The 17,590-nt window shown below is 39.7% G+C and overlaps 2 protein-coding genes across 2 annotated transcripts in view; both read right to left on the reverse strand.

Annotated features, from left to right (window-relative positions):
* LOC115589825 (butyrophilin subfamily 1 member A1-like) overlaps positions 1–5,624 on the reverse strand; it is a 19,513-nt gene extending 13,889 nt beyond the window's left edge. Inside the window, exons 1-4 of the mRNA XM_030430994.1 lie at positions 5,331–5,624; positions 3,682–3,779; positions 1,352–1,705; positions 981–1,262 (exon numbers count right to left, since the gene is read on the reverse strand). Coding sequence (XP_030286854.1) covers positions 981–1,262; positions 1,352–1,705; positions 3,682–3,763 — 718 coding nt within the window. The 5' untranslated portion in view covers positions 3,764–3,779; positions 5,331–5,624. The remainder of the gene's footprint in view (positions 1–980; positions 1,263–1,351; positions 1,706–3,681; positions 3,780–5,330) is intronic.
* A 3,278-nt stretch (positions 5,625–8,902) lies between these two features.
* On the reverse strand, positions 8,903–16,549 carry LOC115589318 (CD276 antigen-like). The gene is made up of 5 exons (XM_030430164.1): positions 16,533–16,549; positions 16,244–16,365; positions 15,517–15,858; positions 9,345–9,686; positions 8,903–9,255 (listed from the first exon to the last, which is right to left on the reverse strand). The coding sequence occupies exons 1-5, from the start codon at positions 16,547–16,549 to the stop codon at positions 8,912–8,914; spliced, it is 1,167 nt and encodes a 388-aa protein (XP_030286024.1). The 3' UTR covers positions 8,903–8,911.
* Between the last annotated feature and the right edge of the window lie 1,041 nt (positions 16,550–17,590).

Here is a 17,590-nt window from a genome sequence, read left to right on the forward strand (position 1 = left end):
AGAAACAAACATTGGCACTCCACAGGGATCCGTTCTCAGTCCCATCTACTACACCCTGTTCACCCATGACTGTGTCAACTCCCACAAAGACAACACCAGCCTAAAGTTTGCGGACAACACCGCAGTGATAGGATGCATCACTGGGGGGGACATAGCGGCCTACACAAGGGAGATGGCCGGTCAACCCCACCCTCAACGCGGACAAGACGAAGGAGATGATGGTGGACATGAGGAGGAAGAGGAGACCTCATCGGCCCACTGCACATCCGGGAGTTTGAAGTAGAGAGGGTGAGCAGCTTCAGATACCTGGGCGTCCACATCAGTGATGACCTCACCTGGTCACTCAACACTGCACAACAGGTAAAGATGTCCGACAGCGGCTGTATGTTCTGAGGAGGCTGAGGAAGTGTGGCGTGTGGCAACTTCTTCAGCTGCATTGTTGAGAGCATCTTGTCCGTCTGTATCACTATCTGGTACGGCAGACGCCTGCAGAGAGTGTTAAAGACTGCAGATCACCAGGACTCCACTGGCTTCTCTGCAGAGCATCTACCATCGCAGGGTCCACAGGAGAGCTGCCTCCATCCTCAAAGACCCCACCCACCCCCATCACGGACTGCTCACACTTCTACCCTCAGAAGTGTAAAGTCCAAGACCACCAGACTAAAGAACTCTTTCTTCCCCACTGCCATCAGACTCCTAGACAACAGTTAGAACTCTGTTATTATTATCTACCTCAGGACTGTCACTACTGTTTACACTTTTACATTTAACACTGCACACTTTTCAGATTTGCACTGTTTTATGTCGTTGCTGCTTTTTCTATTTACTATATTGTATATTTCAGATGTATATATTTCTTGGCATTCTGTGGAAAACAAAGAAAGAATTTCATTGTATAATTGAGAACATGTTTCTTTATTGTGCACATGACAATGAACACTTTGAATCTTTGAATCTTGAATCTTAAACTGGTTCCCTACCTGGAACATGTATGTGTGTCTCTCTGGTCTGGTTGGTGCTGTTCTGTTGGACTCTACAGGTGAAGCTGTTGCTGTGTCTCTTCTCCACAGTCACTCTGCTGCTGACAGTATAGAGGTCATCAGGACCTCTGACTGTCTCTGTAGGTCCAGCAGAGAGGAGGTTTCCCTCACCGTCCAGCCAGAACACCTCAGGTTCTGGATACCAGCCAGTAGAGTTACACTGTAGAACTAAATGTCCTTTCTTATTAGACACAACCTCTATGAAGGGTGTGGAGACAGCACCTGATGAGAGGAGGAGAGGATCCATCTGAAATAAGTCAGTTGGTACCTGTACATATTTCATCATAATACTCAGTGAGAGTCTGACTCACCAACAATGAGTTGGATGAAATCTTCCTTCACCATCGGTTCAAGAACACAGTGGTATCTTCCAGCATCAGAGATTTTCACTCTGAAGAGTTTCATGGAGACGTTTCCATGCGGCAGTTCATCATTAAACAGTCTAGTGCGTAAAGAATAAGATGGATTTTGATTCTGAATCACCAGATGTCCATCATTATGAAAATGGATGTACTTTGGAATCAGATCAGGTCTGGTCCACACCACTGTCTCATCACTGGCACTGACTGCAGGTTCAAGGTGACATGGAAGAAGGACGTCCTCACCAACCAGAGCTACGATTGGCTGATGTCGACAAATCAACTCTGTAGCCACTGCAATGAAAACTAAAGAACAGACAAGAGACAGCAGAGTCGATATCATTATGGTTCAAGTTATCAGAGCTTCATTTAAAGAAACATTGGGCAGGATCAAGAAATAAGACTTAATAGTGACACAATGGCCACTTTGAATCTTTGAATCTTTGAATTCTAGACTGAGTAGTCTTGTTCCCATCTCCAGCCCCCAGCACACGTACCAAACGAGAGTCAAACCACTAATATCAGGAAAATGTCGTCGACAACTTCAAAAGACAACTAAAAAATCACTTCCTATCAAGCTATATCTAATATAGAACTGTTTCTTCATGGACTACTGGGATGTATGCGTATGATTGTATGTGCATGTCATGTATTAATTATGTATGTACTGGTGCGCTTTTGCGTGCATTTACTCATCATTTTTGCTTACAGGAGGTAACTGTATATTTTTGTCTGTACCACTACCTTTTCATGAACCATGGGCCCCACCTATAAGCTTTTCTAGCTTCCTTAGGGTGCCCCATTCACTCTACCCAATTAACTTTGTATACCAACTGTATTATATTATATTATGTTTGAAGTGGTATTTGTGAATAAACTCAAACTCAAACTCAAACTCAGACAAAAATATTGTCTCTGATACGGGATGACTGTGTGTAAGCAGCTAATGTGACACAAAGAAACTGTTAGCCTGTGGCTACAGCCAGCTGCTAACATCACCTCCTGGATAACAGGTTGGGCTTTTGGTCTCTTACATAAAGGGTCATATTTCTAACTATTTGGTTTCAGACTAAAGGACCGTAGAAAATGTGCAGTTTGTAATTATTCAGTGTTACACATGTGAGAAAATTACATAGTCTTCCTTTTTGTTATGAACTGTATTGTAAGGACAGGATGGGGGAGAGAGATTGTCACACTGCCTGAGGTGTCACAAGAGCCACAGGTGGGGGCACATCCCCACATGGAAAGATACACAAGTTTAGATAAGATAACATTTGCTGTCCCATCTGTTTACATCAAAGGGTCACTGTCCTGGGAAGACAGGACACACCAAAATATCAAAGAGCCATTATTCTGTAAAGAAGATGTTTTATGACTGTTGTAAATGAAGGTAACCTCCTCTCTGTTCTGTACTTAAGGGATAACAATTTAGAGTTTGTGAGAGAATGCTTTTGCCTTCTCTCCACGCTGCGTGTATTAAATGACATCTGATTCATACGCTGAGATCTGAAATTCTTCGGAGATTTAGCACTCTCTACTCAAAGGAGAATTTCCACGACACACAGCGGTGGACTAATGATGTTTCTGGGCTTCCCTCTTCAAAGGTGTCAGCGTGTAGTTCGATAATAAAGGATTCTGCGGAGGCAAGGCTGGTGGCACTAGAGCAATCATTATTAAAACAAAACCTAATGTCTTGAGTCCGGATCAGAAGCGGCCGTGTTGATATTATCAAATCTGTGGACAAAACAATGCCAAAATGCTTGTCCTCTGCTCCATCAAAACCTCAGTTACTAGGAAATTAGCCATGTCAGCATCTGTTTTAGTCCCAATTTAAGTTGAGCCTGCCTCCATGAGTCGAACACGTAGCTGATGTTTATTCGGGTGCCAGCCTGGTTTTGGTCATAATTTTGTTTTCGACTCACGAAATAAAAGTGATAAAAAGTGGACTTTGTTTGGTAGTGGGTTGTTTGCTGGCTGTAGCAGAATCCATTACTACCCAAACACTAGTTAGAGTCCACTGCGCTTGTCTTCTTCCAGTATCCAAGTCGAAAGCTGTCGATGACCCACATTCAACGTCATCTGACGACATGTTCGTGGGACTGCCCGGGAAATTCAAACCGCGAGTTGCGGTACATTATGCAGCGCACGGCCTGTTCAAGGCAGTGGAGAGATACGTGCGTGTGCTCATTCTTTTTTTGGTTTTGAACGCTTCATCACTCATTAGCATTAAAAAAAAACCTGACAGACAATATGTGTGTATGAGTGTTATGCACAGAAGTTACCTCCAAAAAACTGCATCAGAAAGACGATGAGAAGTGAAACACTGATGGTTCTGAGCTCCATCACTGGGACTCTTCTTTCCATGCAGCATCCTGGACTCCTGAAGATGAAATAAAGAAAGTGTTAAGAGGACAAAATCTCAGTCTGGTTACACTAATAACACATCTGTCTTCATTCAGTGGTAGATTTTTCTAGATTTGTCTTTCCCTTTGCTTTAATAATCTCTCCTTCTTTTTTTTCAGTTTTCTTACAGTATCATCTGTGATTCACTCTTTCGGACTGACTTTCTGTCACCACAACACACAAAACCAAAAACAGATCACATGTAAACATGCAGCACTGGTGGAAAATGCGAGGACTTAATTTCTTGCTTTGGACTTGTTCTCCTCCTGTTCAGTGTATAGGAATACTACTAATACTCCAAAACTGTACTTTTACCACCACTGTTGGAGTATAACACTAACTTTTACTAGTGACCGACCGATTATCGGCCACCGATATATCGGGGCCCGATAGAATGGCTCAATTTCTATTGGGGGTTCTATCGTATCGGTGACATGTTGCGCCGATAGAAAAAAAGTGTGACAATGACAAAAGCACGCGCTGGTGTACTGATTTATTTTGTCCGGTGGGGCGCGCTGAGCTCAGCCAGAGACTTTGACTGAGCTCACATTTCAGTGAAGTCCCTCCCGAACTCTACACCACGAAACCTCCCGACCACCTGACCAGTCAGCCAATCTGTTTATCTATTTTTATCTATTTATTGAAAGTTCTGATACATGATTTATTTTATTTTTGTTTGTGTGCCAATCTGCACTTTTTCTCAGCTTGACGGAACAAGTTCAAATGTTAAATGTCATTTAAAAAAAGTCTGTTAAATGTTAAAAGTCTTGAATAAAGACATTGGTTTAAGAAAGCATCTGTCTGTACTACTGTCACTGTGACTGTACTATTGAATAATCATATCGGTGCAAAATCTATGCACAATCCAAGGCCTGTTTTCATTCCAGCTCAAAAACTCACTATATCGGTTGCATATTGGCTATCGGTGATTGCACCCCCTCTAATATCGGCTATCGTTATCGGGCCAAAAAATCCCTATCGGTCGGACACTAACTTTAACCTGATGTCACAGGTTTTTTTATGGTGAGAAGGACGCCAAGGAGTAGTTGTTTTTCAACCACATGACCACATACGCGCATGAACGCTTGACCATTTAATTGAAATTGAAAGAAAGAAAATTTTAGTTGTTTGTTGTATAAAAACAAAGATTGTTTTTAATTTGATATAGAAAACCCCTTCGGTTTGTTTTGTTTTGGTGTACATATCGAAATACTTGATTTATATTTTGGTTTAGCGATAGTTAATGGTACACCATTAATCCCAGTTCATCACCGTTCATCATTTCCTCATCCCAACCCGACCTTCAGCCAACAGCAATTAAGTGCTGCGCAGTTTTATAACTATAGAGGAAGTGTGTTAAATAAATCTGCCCTAGGGCATACCGTGTGCTTTAAAGCCTTGACAGTCCACTTTATACAAAGTTCACTATATTGAAAAATCCTAATAGACAACATATAATTGACTTGAGAGTGCACAAATAATCAAGAATATCATTACATATATATTTCTTTAAACAAAGAGCTCTTACCAGCAGTCTGTAGAAGAGGAACACTGTCTGAGAACTGATGAGAGGGATGTTTCAGTTCTCACATTTGAAATTCAACAAAGCAGTCACACTGCTGCTTAAATGTGATCATCTAGGATCAAACCACAATCTGTCTCCACCTCTCAGTATCACACGTCAAGCTGCTTCTCAAAGTCCACCCTGTACAAATAATTGAAAGTAAAGAGATGTGTTTACAAAAACTTCAATGTTTTCTTTCAGGAGTATTCTCTTGAAAATGTTTCCATCTCATCTGTAACAGACAAGTGAGCAGTTACACTGAGAGAAGTAAGACAACACGAGGGGGAAGGAACTCTACAAGCGAACCACCACCGGAACAACACGTGACAGTTTGTTCAGTATAGTTGTGGGTGCAGATGAAGAAAAAAGGTAATGTGTCCAATGATTTTACAGAAACTGCTGATTTAGACACTTCAGGATCATTCCTCATGATAAACCACAAGACTGTTGGGAAGCTTTCTGAAAAGTTACTCTCTGTAACTCAAACTTCATTAGAGGTTAAATACAGAAATATCTTGACTTCCACTTCACACTTGATATAAAGATTGTCAGACTGTTGTATAAAGTAAACAGTGTCATGTGTTGTGTGTGTGTGTGTGTGTGTGTGTGTGTGTGTGTGTGTGTGTGTGTGTGCGTGTGTGTGTTGTGTGTGTGTGTGTGTGAAAGCCTGTCTCGCCCTCTGGTGGTTAAACTGAAGCTGTTCACCAGGAGACATGTTGACTCAGAGGAAGAGGAGAGGAGGTCAAAGATCCTGACAGGATCAAGCTGTTACCTGCTGACAACAACTGAAGACACATGAACCAAAGCCAGTTGTCAGCCCGAGTGTCCTGAGGGAAAAACACCTGGACCAAAACATCTGGATCATCATGAAGTGAGCTGACTCACAGTCCTGTTATGTCTCCACAAGTAAAAGTCCTGCATCACAATGTGTTTGTTTAGTTTATGATCAAATAAAACTGATAAATATCAACAAATTAGTCAAATAAGCCTCAGTCCTCAGGAAGCTTTGTTTTATTGCAGTTATTCATCAAAACAAAGTCAAAATATAAAGTATTAAAGTAAAAACATACGATGGAAGAATCTGATGATTCCAGAAACAATATCAAGATCAATTTAATCTGCACATGCAGAGAATCAGACTGCAGTGCTTTGTTACAGGATGACAGGAGATACAGCTCAACACAAACCACAAGGTTAACAAATATATTTAAAAAAAATATATAGATTCTCACATTTACAAAAAGATATATATTTACATACATTTACAAATGTTGAACTTGGTGATGAAACGATAAGCTTATGTTGTTCTTCTTACTCCCTCCTCCTGATAGTTGTGCCTTCTGATGCAGAGAAGAGTTTCTGGCACAACTTCCAAATGTGAGAAGGAAAATACTGTATGATACGATATGAAAACATAAATGTCTGTTTGAGGAGATCAAGAAATCTCCAGCAGCACATGAAGGATAAAGAACATCTTCGTCAGACTGAAGTGTTTCCTCTCCTTCCCTCTTCACAGTTCACAAGGTTCAGCATGATGATGGATTTTTATTAAATTATATTTTGTATTATATTCTATCATTATATTTATTTCTTCTTACGTGTATAAGTAAGTGGTACTGCAGCCTTCACTGTAAAAGCTTCGTTAAGAAAACTTTCATGAAACTTGTGTCATTTTTAAGGCTATTGTAATAATAAATCATGGTATATTATCAAGTTATTAAACATAAATCTTAATAATCCCAAAAAATGAACAGATGAACGAGCCACGTTCATCTGTTCGAACAATTATATGCAAGTATAAACACCACAGGAATATCCAGCCATCGTACCGTTGAGGAAGGAGACGGGTTCTGTGTCCCAGAGATGAACATACTTTGGTCAGAAATGTGCGTATCAACCCAAGAACAAAAGCAACAGACCTTGTGAAGATGCTGGCTGAAGCTGGTAAGAGTGTGTCATTATCCACAGTGAAACAAGTACTGTACCAACATGGGCTGAAAGGCCACTCTGCCAGGAAGAAGCCATTACTCCAAAAGAAACCTAAAAAAAACCATATGCAAATGCACACAGGGACAAAGACCTTAATTTTTGGAGACATGTCCTGTGGTCTGACGAAACTAAAATCGAACCATAATGACCATCGTTATGTTTAGAGGAAGGGGGAAGCTTGCAAGCCTGAGAACACCATCCCAACTGTGAAATACGGGGGTGGCAGCATCATGTTGTGGGGTTGTTTTGCTGCAGGAGGGACTGGTGCACTTCACAAAATAGATGGCATCATGAGGAAAGAACATTATGTGGAAATACTGAAGCAACATCTCAAGACATCAGCCAGGAAGTTAAAGCTTGGGCGCAAATGGGTCTTCCAAATGGACAATGACCCGAACCATACTGCCAAACTGGTTACAAAGTGGCTTAAGGATAACAAAGTCAATGTTTTGCAGTGGCCATCACAAAGCCCTGATCTCAATCCTATTGAAAATGTATGGGCAGATCTGGGTGGCCTACAAACTTGGCTCAGTTACACCAGTTCTGTCAGGAGGAATGGGCCAAAATTCCTGCAAACTATTGTTGGAAGCTCGTGGAAGGATATCCAAAATGTTTGACCCAAGTCATGCAGTTTAAAGGCAATGGTACCAAATACTAATGAAATGTATGTAAACTTCTGACTTTGAAGAAAGTAATAAAAGAGTGTCTAAAGAAGTCCTTCTCTCATTATTCTGGCATTTGGCAAATAGAAAAAATGTTGGTAATACTAACGGACCTAAAACAGGAAAAGTGATTGTCTGATTTCATGTCAAACAGTGAGAAAAAAAGCATATGTGTCTTTTTTATACAATGTATGTAAACATCTGATTTGAACTGTACGTCATGCAGAGACATTAACAATGATTACAAAAAATCACTTGAATTTCCGACTGCGACTATTCTGCTTCCTCACAGCCTTTCTCGCTCTCTTCCTGCCTTTTCAGTTGCTTCTTTGGTCCAGTGACTGACTCTTCTTTTCTTGACTGAATCATTTTGATGACGCCTGTGTGCCAACAGAAAAAGAAGAAATCTGTTAAAGTTCACATGTTAATCTAGGTTTTACTTTGAACAAAAAACATGAAATGATTAAAACTACATCAGCAGAAATTATGGTTGAGTTCAACATTATTATTTTTATATTAAAATGAAAAGAGAATATCAGTTAACATTCTTTACATGCTCCACTACATTTAAATTTCTCACTCATTTTGAATTCTATCATCATCATTTTTCAACATCACATCATCATTTTTCAACATCATATAAACATTGATAAACATTGTGTTGAATTATGTATTTATGTTTTGGAATGAAATGCTGCGCTACAGCCACTGAAGAGCTCTGACAGTAAGTTGGTATAAAAGATGGAAAATTAAGATGTGACTTACCTGTAATGATCAGTATTATCATAGTTAAGATTAAAACAACAGAAGTAGTAATGATCAAAGTCCAAAAAGAAAAGAAATGATCTGTGGAGAGATCAGCTGAAACAAAACAACACGGAACAGAATGAGAATTTAAACCTCAGCTGTTTGAAACATTGACAATATATTGAATACATGTAGAACTGATTCTCTACCTGGAACATGTATGTGTGTCTCTCTGGTCTGGTTGGTGCTGTTCTGTTGGACTCTACAGGTGAAGCTGTTGCTGTGTCTCTTCTCCACAGTCACTCTGCTGCTGACAGTATAGAGGTCATCAGGACCTCTGACTGTCTCTGTAGGTCCAGCAGAGAGGAGGTTTCCCTCACCGTCCAGCCAGAACACCTCAGGTTCTGGATACCAGCCTGTAGACTCACACTGGAGAACTACATGTTCACTGTTATTAGTCACAACCTCTATGAAGGGTGAGGAGACAGCACCTGATGAGAGGAGAAGAGCATCCAGCTGAAATAAGTCAGTTGGTACCTGTAGACATTTAATCATAATATTCAGTGAGAGTCTGACTCACCAACAATGAGTTGGACAGGAGTCTCCTTCTTCATTGATGGAAGTTTGCAAATGTATCTTCCAGCATCAGAGATTTTCACTCTGAATATTTTCATAGAGACGTTTCCTCTCGGCAGTTCATCCATAAACAGTCTCGTCCGTAAAGAATAAGATGGGTTTTGTTTCTCAAACAGCAGACGTCCATCTTGATGATAATGAATGTACTTTGGAATCAGACCAGGTCTGGTCCACACCACTGTCTCATCACTGGCACTGACTGCAGGTTCAAGGTGACATGGAAGAAGGACGTCCTCACCAACCAGAGCTGCGATTGGTTCATGAGAACAAATCAACTCTGATGCTGCTAAAGAACAGACAAGAGACAGCAGCAGAGTAGATGTTATTATAGTTCAAGTTATCAGAGCTGCATTTAAAACAGGTAAGTGTGTCAGATGATGACCTCTGTGGTCTCAGTCACACCTGACCACACATTCTTAGTCATACAAAGAGGAGAGGAGTAGTTTTTAATGTCTGTGGTTGGTTAATAAGGTCATGTGAGTTCTTGTTCCTATCATCACACAGAATAACCAAACATGTTATTTTCTCATCTGACAACATTATAGAAGTTATATAATATCTTTGCTGATCATCAGCAAATGTTGGAGACACAGCAGAAGCTGACACACACAGCAATATGTCACCAGAGTGTTCTGCACAGAAGTTACCTCCAAAATACTGCATCAGAAAGACGATGAAACACTGACGACACTGAGCTCCATCACTGGGACTCCTCCTTTGATGGAGCATCCTGGACTCCTGAAGATGAAATGAAGAAAGTGCTAAAGTAAAACTCTCGCCAAAAAGCAACCAAGGCTTTATTTTGGGATTGAATATGAGTCAAACCTTCATGTGAAAGCATAATTATAATGAAAGAGGCACTTTTAAGATTTACCGTAGTTTCCGTTTTGGGCACTTTCATTTTGAACGGGAGTGCTAAGGGGCATCATAAGCTAGAATCAAAATCGCTCTTTTTAGAACACTAAGAAGGCTCAACACAACATGAAACTTTGCTCGTAGCATCACCAGGGTCTCTACTCATGAACATGAGCATTGAGAACATTGTTTGTGTACACAGAGTTTTTGAAAAAGAAGGTTTTTACACAAAGGTTTGACTCATATTCAGTCCCAAATAAAGCCTTGGTTGCTTATTGGAGAGAGTTTCGCTTTAAGTGTTGTTTTTCTAGATTTGTCTCTCCCTTTGGTTTTATAACCTCTCTCTCGCCTTTTTCAGCGTTCTGAGAGTCTGATCTGTGATTCACTCTGTCTGTCTGACTGACTGACTTTCTGTCACCACATCAGACAAAACCAGATCACATCTTTGCATGCAGGCAGCACTGGTGGAAATCACCAACAGTAAAATTATAACTAAATGTAAATGAGAGGAATTTCCCCACTTCTCCTCCTGTACAGTGTATGTGAACTTTAAAGACGTTTTACTGATGTTCTCACAGTATTTATAACTACACTGAGGCTGGTATTTGTTCAGCATTGTGATGAAAAACCAGTTCAACAAGCCATCATGAGTCTCCCTCCAGTGTGATGTGACAACAGATATGAGTGATTTTTCCATTTAACAACTATCAAATGTCTCTCAGTAAAGTCTGCGCTTCAACATCATGAACAGATCTTACAAGAAGTTACCAGTATTGAAAAGAGGAACAGTGAGATAAACATCAAAATACTACTAATTTCTACAAAAGTACTTTTTCCACCCCTGCTGGAGTATAACACTTACTTTTACCTCATAATGTCCACTTTATACACAGTTCACGATATTGAAATCCTAACAGACAACATGAATTTACGTTTGAGTGCACAGATAATCAAGAACATCATGATGTATATATTTCTTTTAAGAAAGAGCTCTTACCATGAGCCTGTAGAAGAATAACACTGTCTGAGAACTGATGTGAGGGATTTTTCAGTGTGAAAACACCCCCTCGTTTCAGAACACAAGCTGCTTGATAAGGACATGTCATCCTCTCTGGTCTATTAACTAAAATCTGTCTCTGTTCCTCTTAGCACCAGATGTCAAGCTGCTTCTAAAAAGTCCAGCCTATAAATATAATTGAAAGTAAAGTGATGTGTTTACAAAAATGTAAGTGTTTTCCTTCGGGAACAGTTCTATAATGTTAATATTACAAAGAAGTTTTCATCTCAGCTAAAAGTCTGAGACTCAGTCAAAAGGACTCCTGGAATAAGAAATCAGTTCCGTCAGTTTTAGTGAGTTTCAAAAATCAGGTGTTATCTACCCAAACAAGAAAAAGAAAAACTTACAGAAGGTATGATACCGTTACAAATGAGCAGTCTAAACTAACAGAAGTGAGACATCACAAGAGGGGACCAACAGCAGAACAACACGTGGCAGTTTGTTTATCTATGTAAATACCAAACCACATATTTCACGTTTTCTCTTGACTTTGAGTTTTAATTTGCTCTGTGTTAACTAGAATATTTACAGTGTGCCATCATTTTTGTTTACCATCTTCAGATTCAAACATACTAGATTAAGTTAATGCAAACATTCACACAGATTCTGTACATCTTAACGGTTAACAGAGCTGTCATCGAATAGTTAACAAGTTTGTCAACGCTCGAGATCATTTCACATGATAAACCACGAGACTGTGGGGAAACTTTCTGAAAAGTTACTTTCTGTTTTGGAAATAAATGTTTGATTCAAACTTCATTAGAGGGTAAATACAGAAATGTTCCAACTTCCACTTCACACTTGATATAAAGATCGTCAGACTGTTGTATGAAGTAAACAGTGTCATGTGTTGTGTGTGTGTGTGTGTGTGTGTGTGTGTGTGTGTGTGTGTGTGTGTGTGTGTGTGTGTGTGTGTGTGTGTGTGTGTGTGTGTGTGTGTGTGAAAGCCTGTCTCGCCCTCTGGTGGTTAGTGTTTCAAACCAAACCAAAGCCAGTTGCTCCCCTGGAGCTGTTAATGAGATGACATGTTGACATGCAGAAGTTCTGAGTCTCCTGAGGGAAAAACACCTGGACCAAAACATCTGGATCATCATGAAGTGAGCTGACTCACAGTCCTGTTATGTCTCCACAAGTAAAAGTCCTGCATCACAATGTGTTTGTTCAGTTTATGATCAAATAAAACTGATGAATATCAACAAATGAGTCGAATAAGCCTCAGTCCTCAGGAAGCTTTGTTTTATTGCAGTTATTCATCAAAAGCTGCAACAAAGTCAAACTATAAAGTATTAAAGTAAAAACATACGATGGAAGAATCTGATGATTCCAGAAACAATATCAAGATCAATTTAATCTGCACATGCAGAGAATCAGACTGCAGTGCTTTGTTACAGGATGACAGGAGATACAGCTCAACACAAACCACAAGCTTAACAAATATATTTATACAAAATAATAAAGATTCTCACATTTACAAAATAATATATTTACATACATTTACAAATGTTTAAGTTGGTGATGAAATGATAAGTTTATTTTGTTCTTCTTACTCCCTCCTCCTGGTAGTTGTGCCTTCTGATGCAGAGAAGAGTTTCTGGCACAACTTCCAAATGTGCATGGAGAAGGAAAATACTATATGTTACGATATGAAAACATAAATGTCTGTTTGAGGAGATGAAGAAATCTCCAGCAGCACTTGAAGGATAAAGAACATCTTTGTCAGACTGAAGTGTTTTCTCTCCTTCCCTCTTCACAGTTTATATTAAACCGTTTAGCATAACAGCACTGAAGTGTAACAATCCACCAAGGTGCAGCATGATGACGGATTTTTATTAAATTATATTTTGTATTATATTCTAACATTGTCATTATACGAAAACTTTCATGAAACTTGTGTCATCATTGATGTTATTGATCATGGTATTATCAAGTCATTAAACATAAATCTTGATAATCCAAAAATGTATATATTATGTAGGGCTGTCAAACAATGAATTTTTTCAACCGCAATTAATCGCAAATTAATTGCAATTTTTTTTTGGCACATTTCTTTCTGTTCTCAATGTACCTTAATGTATTATTTTCACGTTCTGAATACTTTCAACAACATAAGAAAGGGCAAATACGCTTGCTTTATGAAAATGGTTATTCAACACTTCAAATCATGCAGGAAAATAAAAGACTCAAAAAATATCCCCTCACCCTAAATGGGATCAAAACATGGTGATGTCTGCTTTTGGCGAGGGGGGCGGTGGGCTCTCTACATCTGCCGTGTGTTTGGCTTGCAAATGATATCTGAGACTCGACGTACTTCAATGGTAACTCATTTCATGTCAACAGTACGTGCAGATAACTTTTGTCCTATCGACCGAACCATCTGGCAGTGTTTTGAAAGTGAATTTGCCGTTCATAAGTCCTTTCTCCATTTACTTTCACTTTTGCTTTTCAGTCCACCGTGTTTTTCCTGAACGCCAACCCTGCTTCTTCTTCTTCTGCCGCCCTCTGGATCAAGACTACAGGTGCCACCGACGGCCGTAAATCAAACAATGCGTGTTTCTTTAATACCAAGCGTTAAACGCGCGTTAAAAAAGTTAGCAGAGTTAAGAGGATGTTGCGTTAACGAGTTATCAACGCGTTAACTTTGAAAGCCCTAATATTATGCAGAGACAGTTTCATGAAGCTAGCAGTCAAAACAGGAAGTGCTGCATGTCTTGGCAACATTAACAATGATTACAACAAATAACAAACAAAGAAAAACCTAAATTGAATTTTCTGAGTGTGACATGTCGGGGGACTGGGGTCCTTTTCTTCCTGCTCACAGGTCTACTCATAATTGTTGTTCCTGTTCTTCACTCTCACAGCCATTCTCGCTCTCTTCCTGCTCCTTCAGTTGCTTCTTTGGTCCACTGAGTGACTCTCTCTCATTCTTGACTGAATCATTTTGATCCCTGTGTGCCAACAGAAGAAGAAATCTGTCACAATTTGTGTTGTTGTAGTTTTATGGACACTGAAAATGGACACCAAAGAACTAAAGAAGCACAACACTTGCCTCTGAGAAATATGTTGGTTGGTTAAATATTTTTGATTTGCCTCACCAACTCCTTCTTTGACTGAGGTTTTAGTTCCACTTCTTCTCTCCTCCTCCTCCTCCACCTCTTCACAATATCAGTGTGTCAACAGGAGAGGAAACCTATAAAATGTTATATCATATGTTAATTCAGTTTTTGCTTCAAATAAAAAAATGAAAATAGAAAATCCTCTAACGTTCTCTACAGTTGTACTGAATGGTGCCCGACCAAACCTCAAACACAGCCGGTGTCCAGAACTCTGTGCTGTTGGACGACTGCTTATAACGCCTCAAATACAGTTTATATTTCCACAACATCATTTCACAATTGTTCAACATATCATAAACATTGTGCTATTTCATCTATTTATGTCTTGGAATGAACTGCTACACTTCACCACAGCCACTAAAGAGCTCTGACAGTAAGTTGTTGTAAAGAATGGAAAATGAAGATGTGACTTACATTTCATGGTCAGTATGATAATGAAGATCCAAACAACAACAACAATAACAACAACACCGATCCAAAGCCAAGGAGAAAAGAACTGAACTGTGGAGAAATCAGCTGAAACTATACAACACAGAACAGAATGAGAATTTAAACCTCAGCTGTTTGAAACATTGATATATATGTAATTCATGCAGAACTGATTCCCTACCTGGAACATGTATGAGTGTCTCTCTGGTCTGGTTGATGTGGTTCTGTTGGACTCTACAGGTGAAGCTGTTGCTGTGTCTCTTCTCCACAGTCACTCTGCTGCTGACAGTATAGAGGTCATCAGGACCTCTGACTGTCTCTGTAGGTCCAGCAGAGAGGAGGTTTCCCTCACCGTCCAGCCAGAACACCTCAGGTTCTGGATACCAGCCTGAAGACTTACACTGTAGAACTACATGTTCACTGTTATTAGTCACAACCTCTATGAAGGGTGAGGAGACAGCACCTGATGATCAGAGGGAGGGAAAATAACATACGTCACTAATTTGAATCGTAGTCTATTTAAGAATAACTGTTCAGAGAAGAAGTTGAGTCACATGTGCTCTGCTTCAGAGTTGTTAGGAGGTGGAGCGAGCAGGAACTCTCTGACTTTACATTCTGGAGTTCATCTTCTGTTTTCTTTGTGTTTCATGAGTCTGACTTACCCACAGTGAGTTGGACGGAAGCTTCCATCTTCTTTGAATCAATGATGGAGGTGTATCGTCCTGCATCAGAGAGTTTCACTCTGAAGAGTTTCAGGGAGACGTTTCCGTTCATCAGCTGATCCACAAACAGAGCTGTACGGTTATAATAAGACGGGTTCTGATCCATTAACATTGGTCGTCCAGCTCTGTGGACATGGATGTACTTCTGATCCAAACCAGGTTTGGTCCACAGCAACATCTCAGAACTGATACTGACTGCAGGTTGAAGCTGACATGGTAGAATGACATCATCACCAGCCAGGGCTACGATTGGTTGGTGTGAAGAAATCAACTCTGACGCCGCTGAGAGGAAAACAAAAGAACAAACAAGAGAGACAGCAGCACAGTGAAAACTTATGTCATCAAAATGACAATCTAAATAGTGAAGGTAAGACACAATGTAATGAAGCTGCATTAGAAGCCGGGAGAGACCATTAAATATGAGACATCATGTCCAGGGAGAGAACAGGACTGTCACCACTGTTTACTACTGTTTGTAATGATCAGTTTGTTTTAAATTGAAGTTATGTTGTTAATAAAATGCATTAGTTCTGATGTGAATATTAAATGTCACTGAATTTTATTACCTCTTCTGACTGAGTCGTTGTTGTTACAGTGATGAAAAGGAAAGTTTACAGAAAGGATTTAGTTTCAGGTCTGAAGCTGAACATCAATCAGAGAGAGTTACCTCCATGAGAGTGTTGTATCAGGATCATGATGAGAAAGAGAAGTGAAACACAGATGGTCCCAAAGGACCATCCATCATCTGGCTCCAGCTTGCAGGATCTTAGGATGGAGCAGCCTGGACTCCTGGAAACAAAGCAAAACAAAACAAAACAAGAGTTTGTCAATTGTTTAAAAAAATAAGTACACAAAAACACATCTTTGCATAGTGGAAATCAGGTTAACAGTGATCACCAAATAATCATTTTTTAAAAGTTGAGAAAAATGTACATGATACAATGTTACACAACAACTGTCTGGTGCCCGACATGTTGTAAGTTTAAATGTCTGCACACAGTTTGAACAGTTTGAGAGGATTAAAGTCTGACAGGTGAACATTTACCGCTCCAGTGACTTTAACAGCAGCTCCTACCTGCAGTCAGACTGTTGCGGTGGAGAACTGACGTGAACCAGGAAGCTAATTTACTTAGTCCCTCTAACTAAATAGAGAAATAGAGAACTAAATAAAAACAAAGTAACAGAGAACTGAACACCTGAACACAACACCTGTGTGACGACAACAAGATAAAACCAGAGAAACTACTTTAACAGCTCTAACTGTGAACGTACCGAGTGTCTTGACGTTAGCAGTTCGTCCCAACGGATAGAATGGAGGGGGCGGGGCCAACATGGAGGAATAATATAAAGGGGGCGGGGCTAACAGCTGTACTGTGTGACGTATCTATTTAATCATGCGCAGCTGTTCAGTAAATGAGTAAACAACCTCCTCAGACCTGCAGCACCAGAGGAGCTGGGATTCTGATTCCAGAGCTGATCGAAATTGCAACAATCGAATGATTATATAATCTTTAAGGTTTTGTTAAATGTGTTTTTTGTTTTTAAATAAATACTGGACTTATATTTAAATTGAGCTTCCAATATTGATGATTAACTCATTAAGATATGGAATATGAGACTTCAACCACAAACAGTACAAACAGTATGAGTTTTAATATTGTGATGTTGGAGGACAAATTTCCACTTTAACATTTTATTAAACGGGAACTCTGATATTTTCATGTGCACTTACAAATATTGTTGTGTAATAAATGACTGATCGTTACAACAGATTTGGAATTGGTCCAGTAGATTGCCTCAGCCAACGGCCATGATCCTCGGGGGGAAACTTCAGAACATCAACGTACGTCCATTAAAAGTAGTTTTAACCACTGACAGGTGTGTGACAGGTTCCCAACAGAGAGAGACCTTTATGTTTGAGTCAGAAACCTGAACTGCTGTGCCTACAGACTGTCTCCTGTTGTGGATTTGTTACTGAACATTGAATTAAATATGTTTCAAAGCAACATGGCTG

The sequence above is a fragment of the Sparus aurata genome, chromosome 10, assembly GCF_900880675.1.
Source record: "Sparus aurata chromosome 10, fSpaAur1.1, whole genome shotgun sequence".
In the NCBI taxonomy this organism is placed as follows: Eukaryota; Metazoa; Chordata; class Actinopteri; order Spariformes; family Sparidae; genus Sparus; species Sparus aurata.

What these genes read in the sequence shown, in the direction of transcription:
- LOC115589318 (XM_030430164.1), bottom strand. An exon ending in GATACAACACTCTCATGGAG is followed by an intron (nt 15,859 to 16,243) that starts GTAACTCTCTCT and finishes TTTTCCTCTCAG; the next exon opens with CGGCGTCAGAGTTGATTTCT. An exon ending in TTCCGTCCAACTCACTGTGG is followed by an intron (nt 9,687 to 15,516) that starts GTAAGTCAGACT and finishes TCTGTTCTTTAG; the next exon opens with CAGCATCAGAGTTGATTTGT.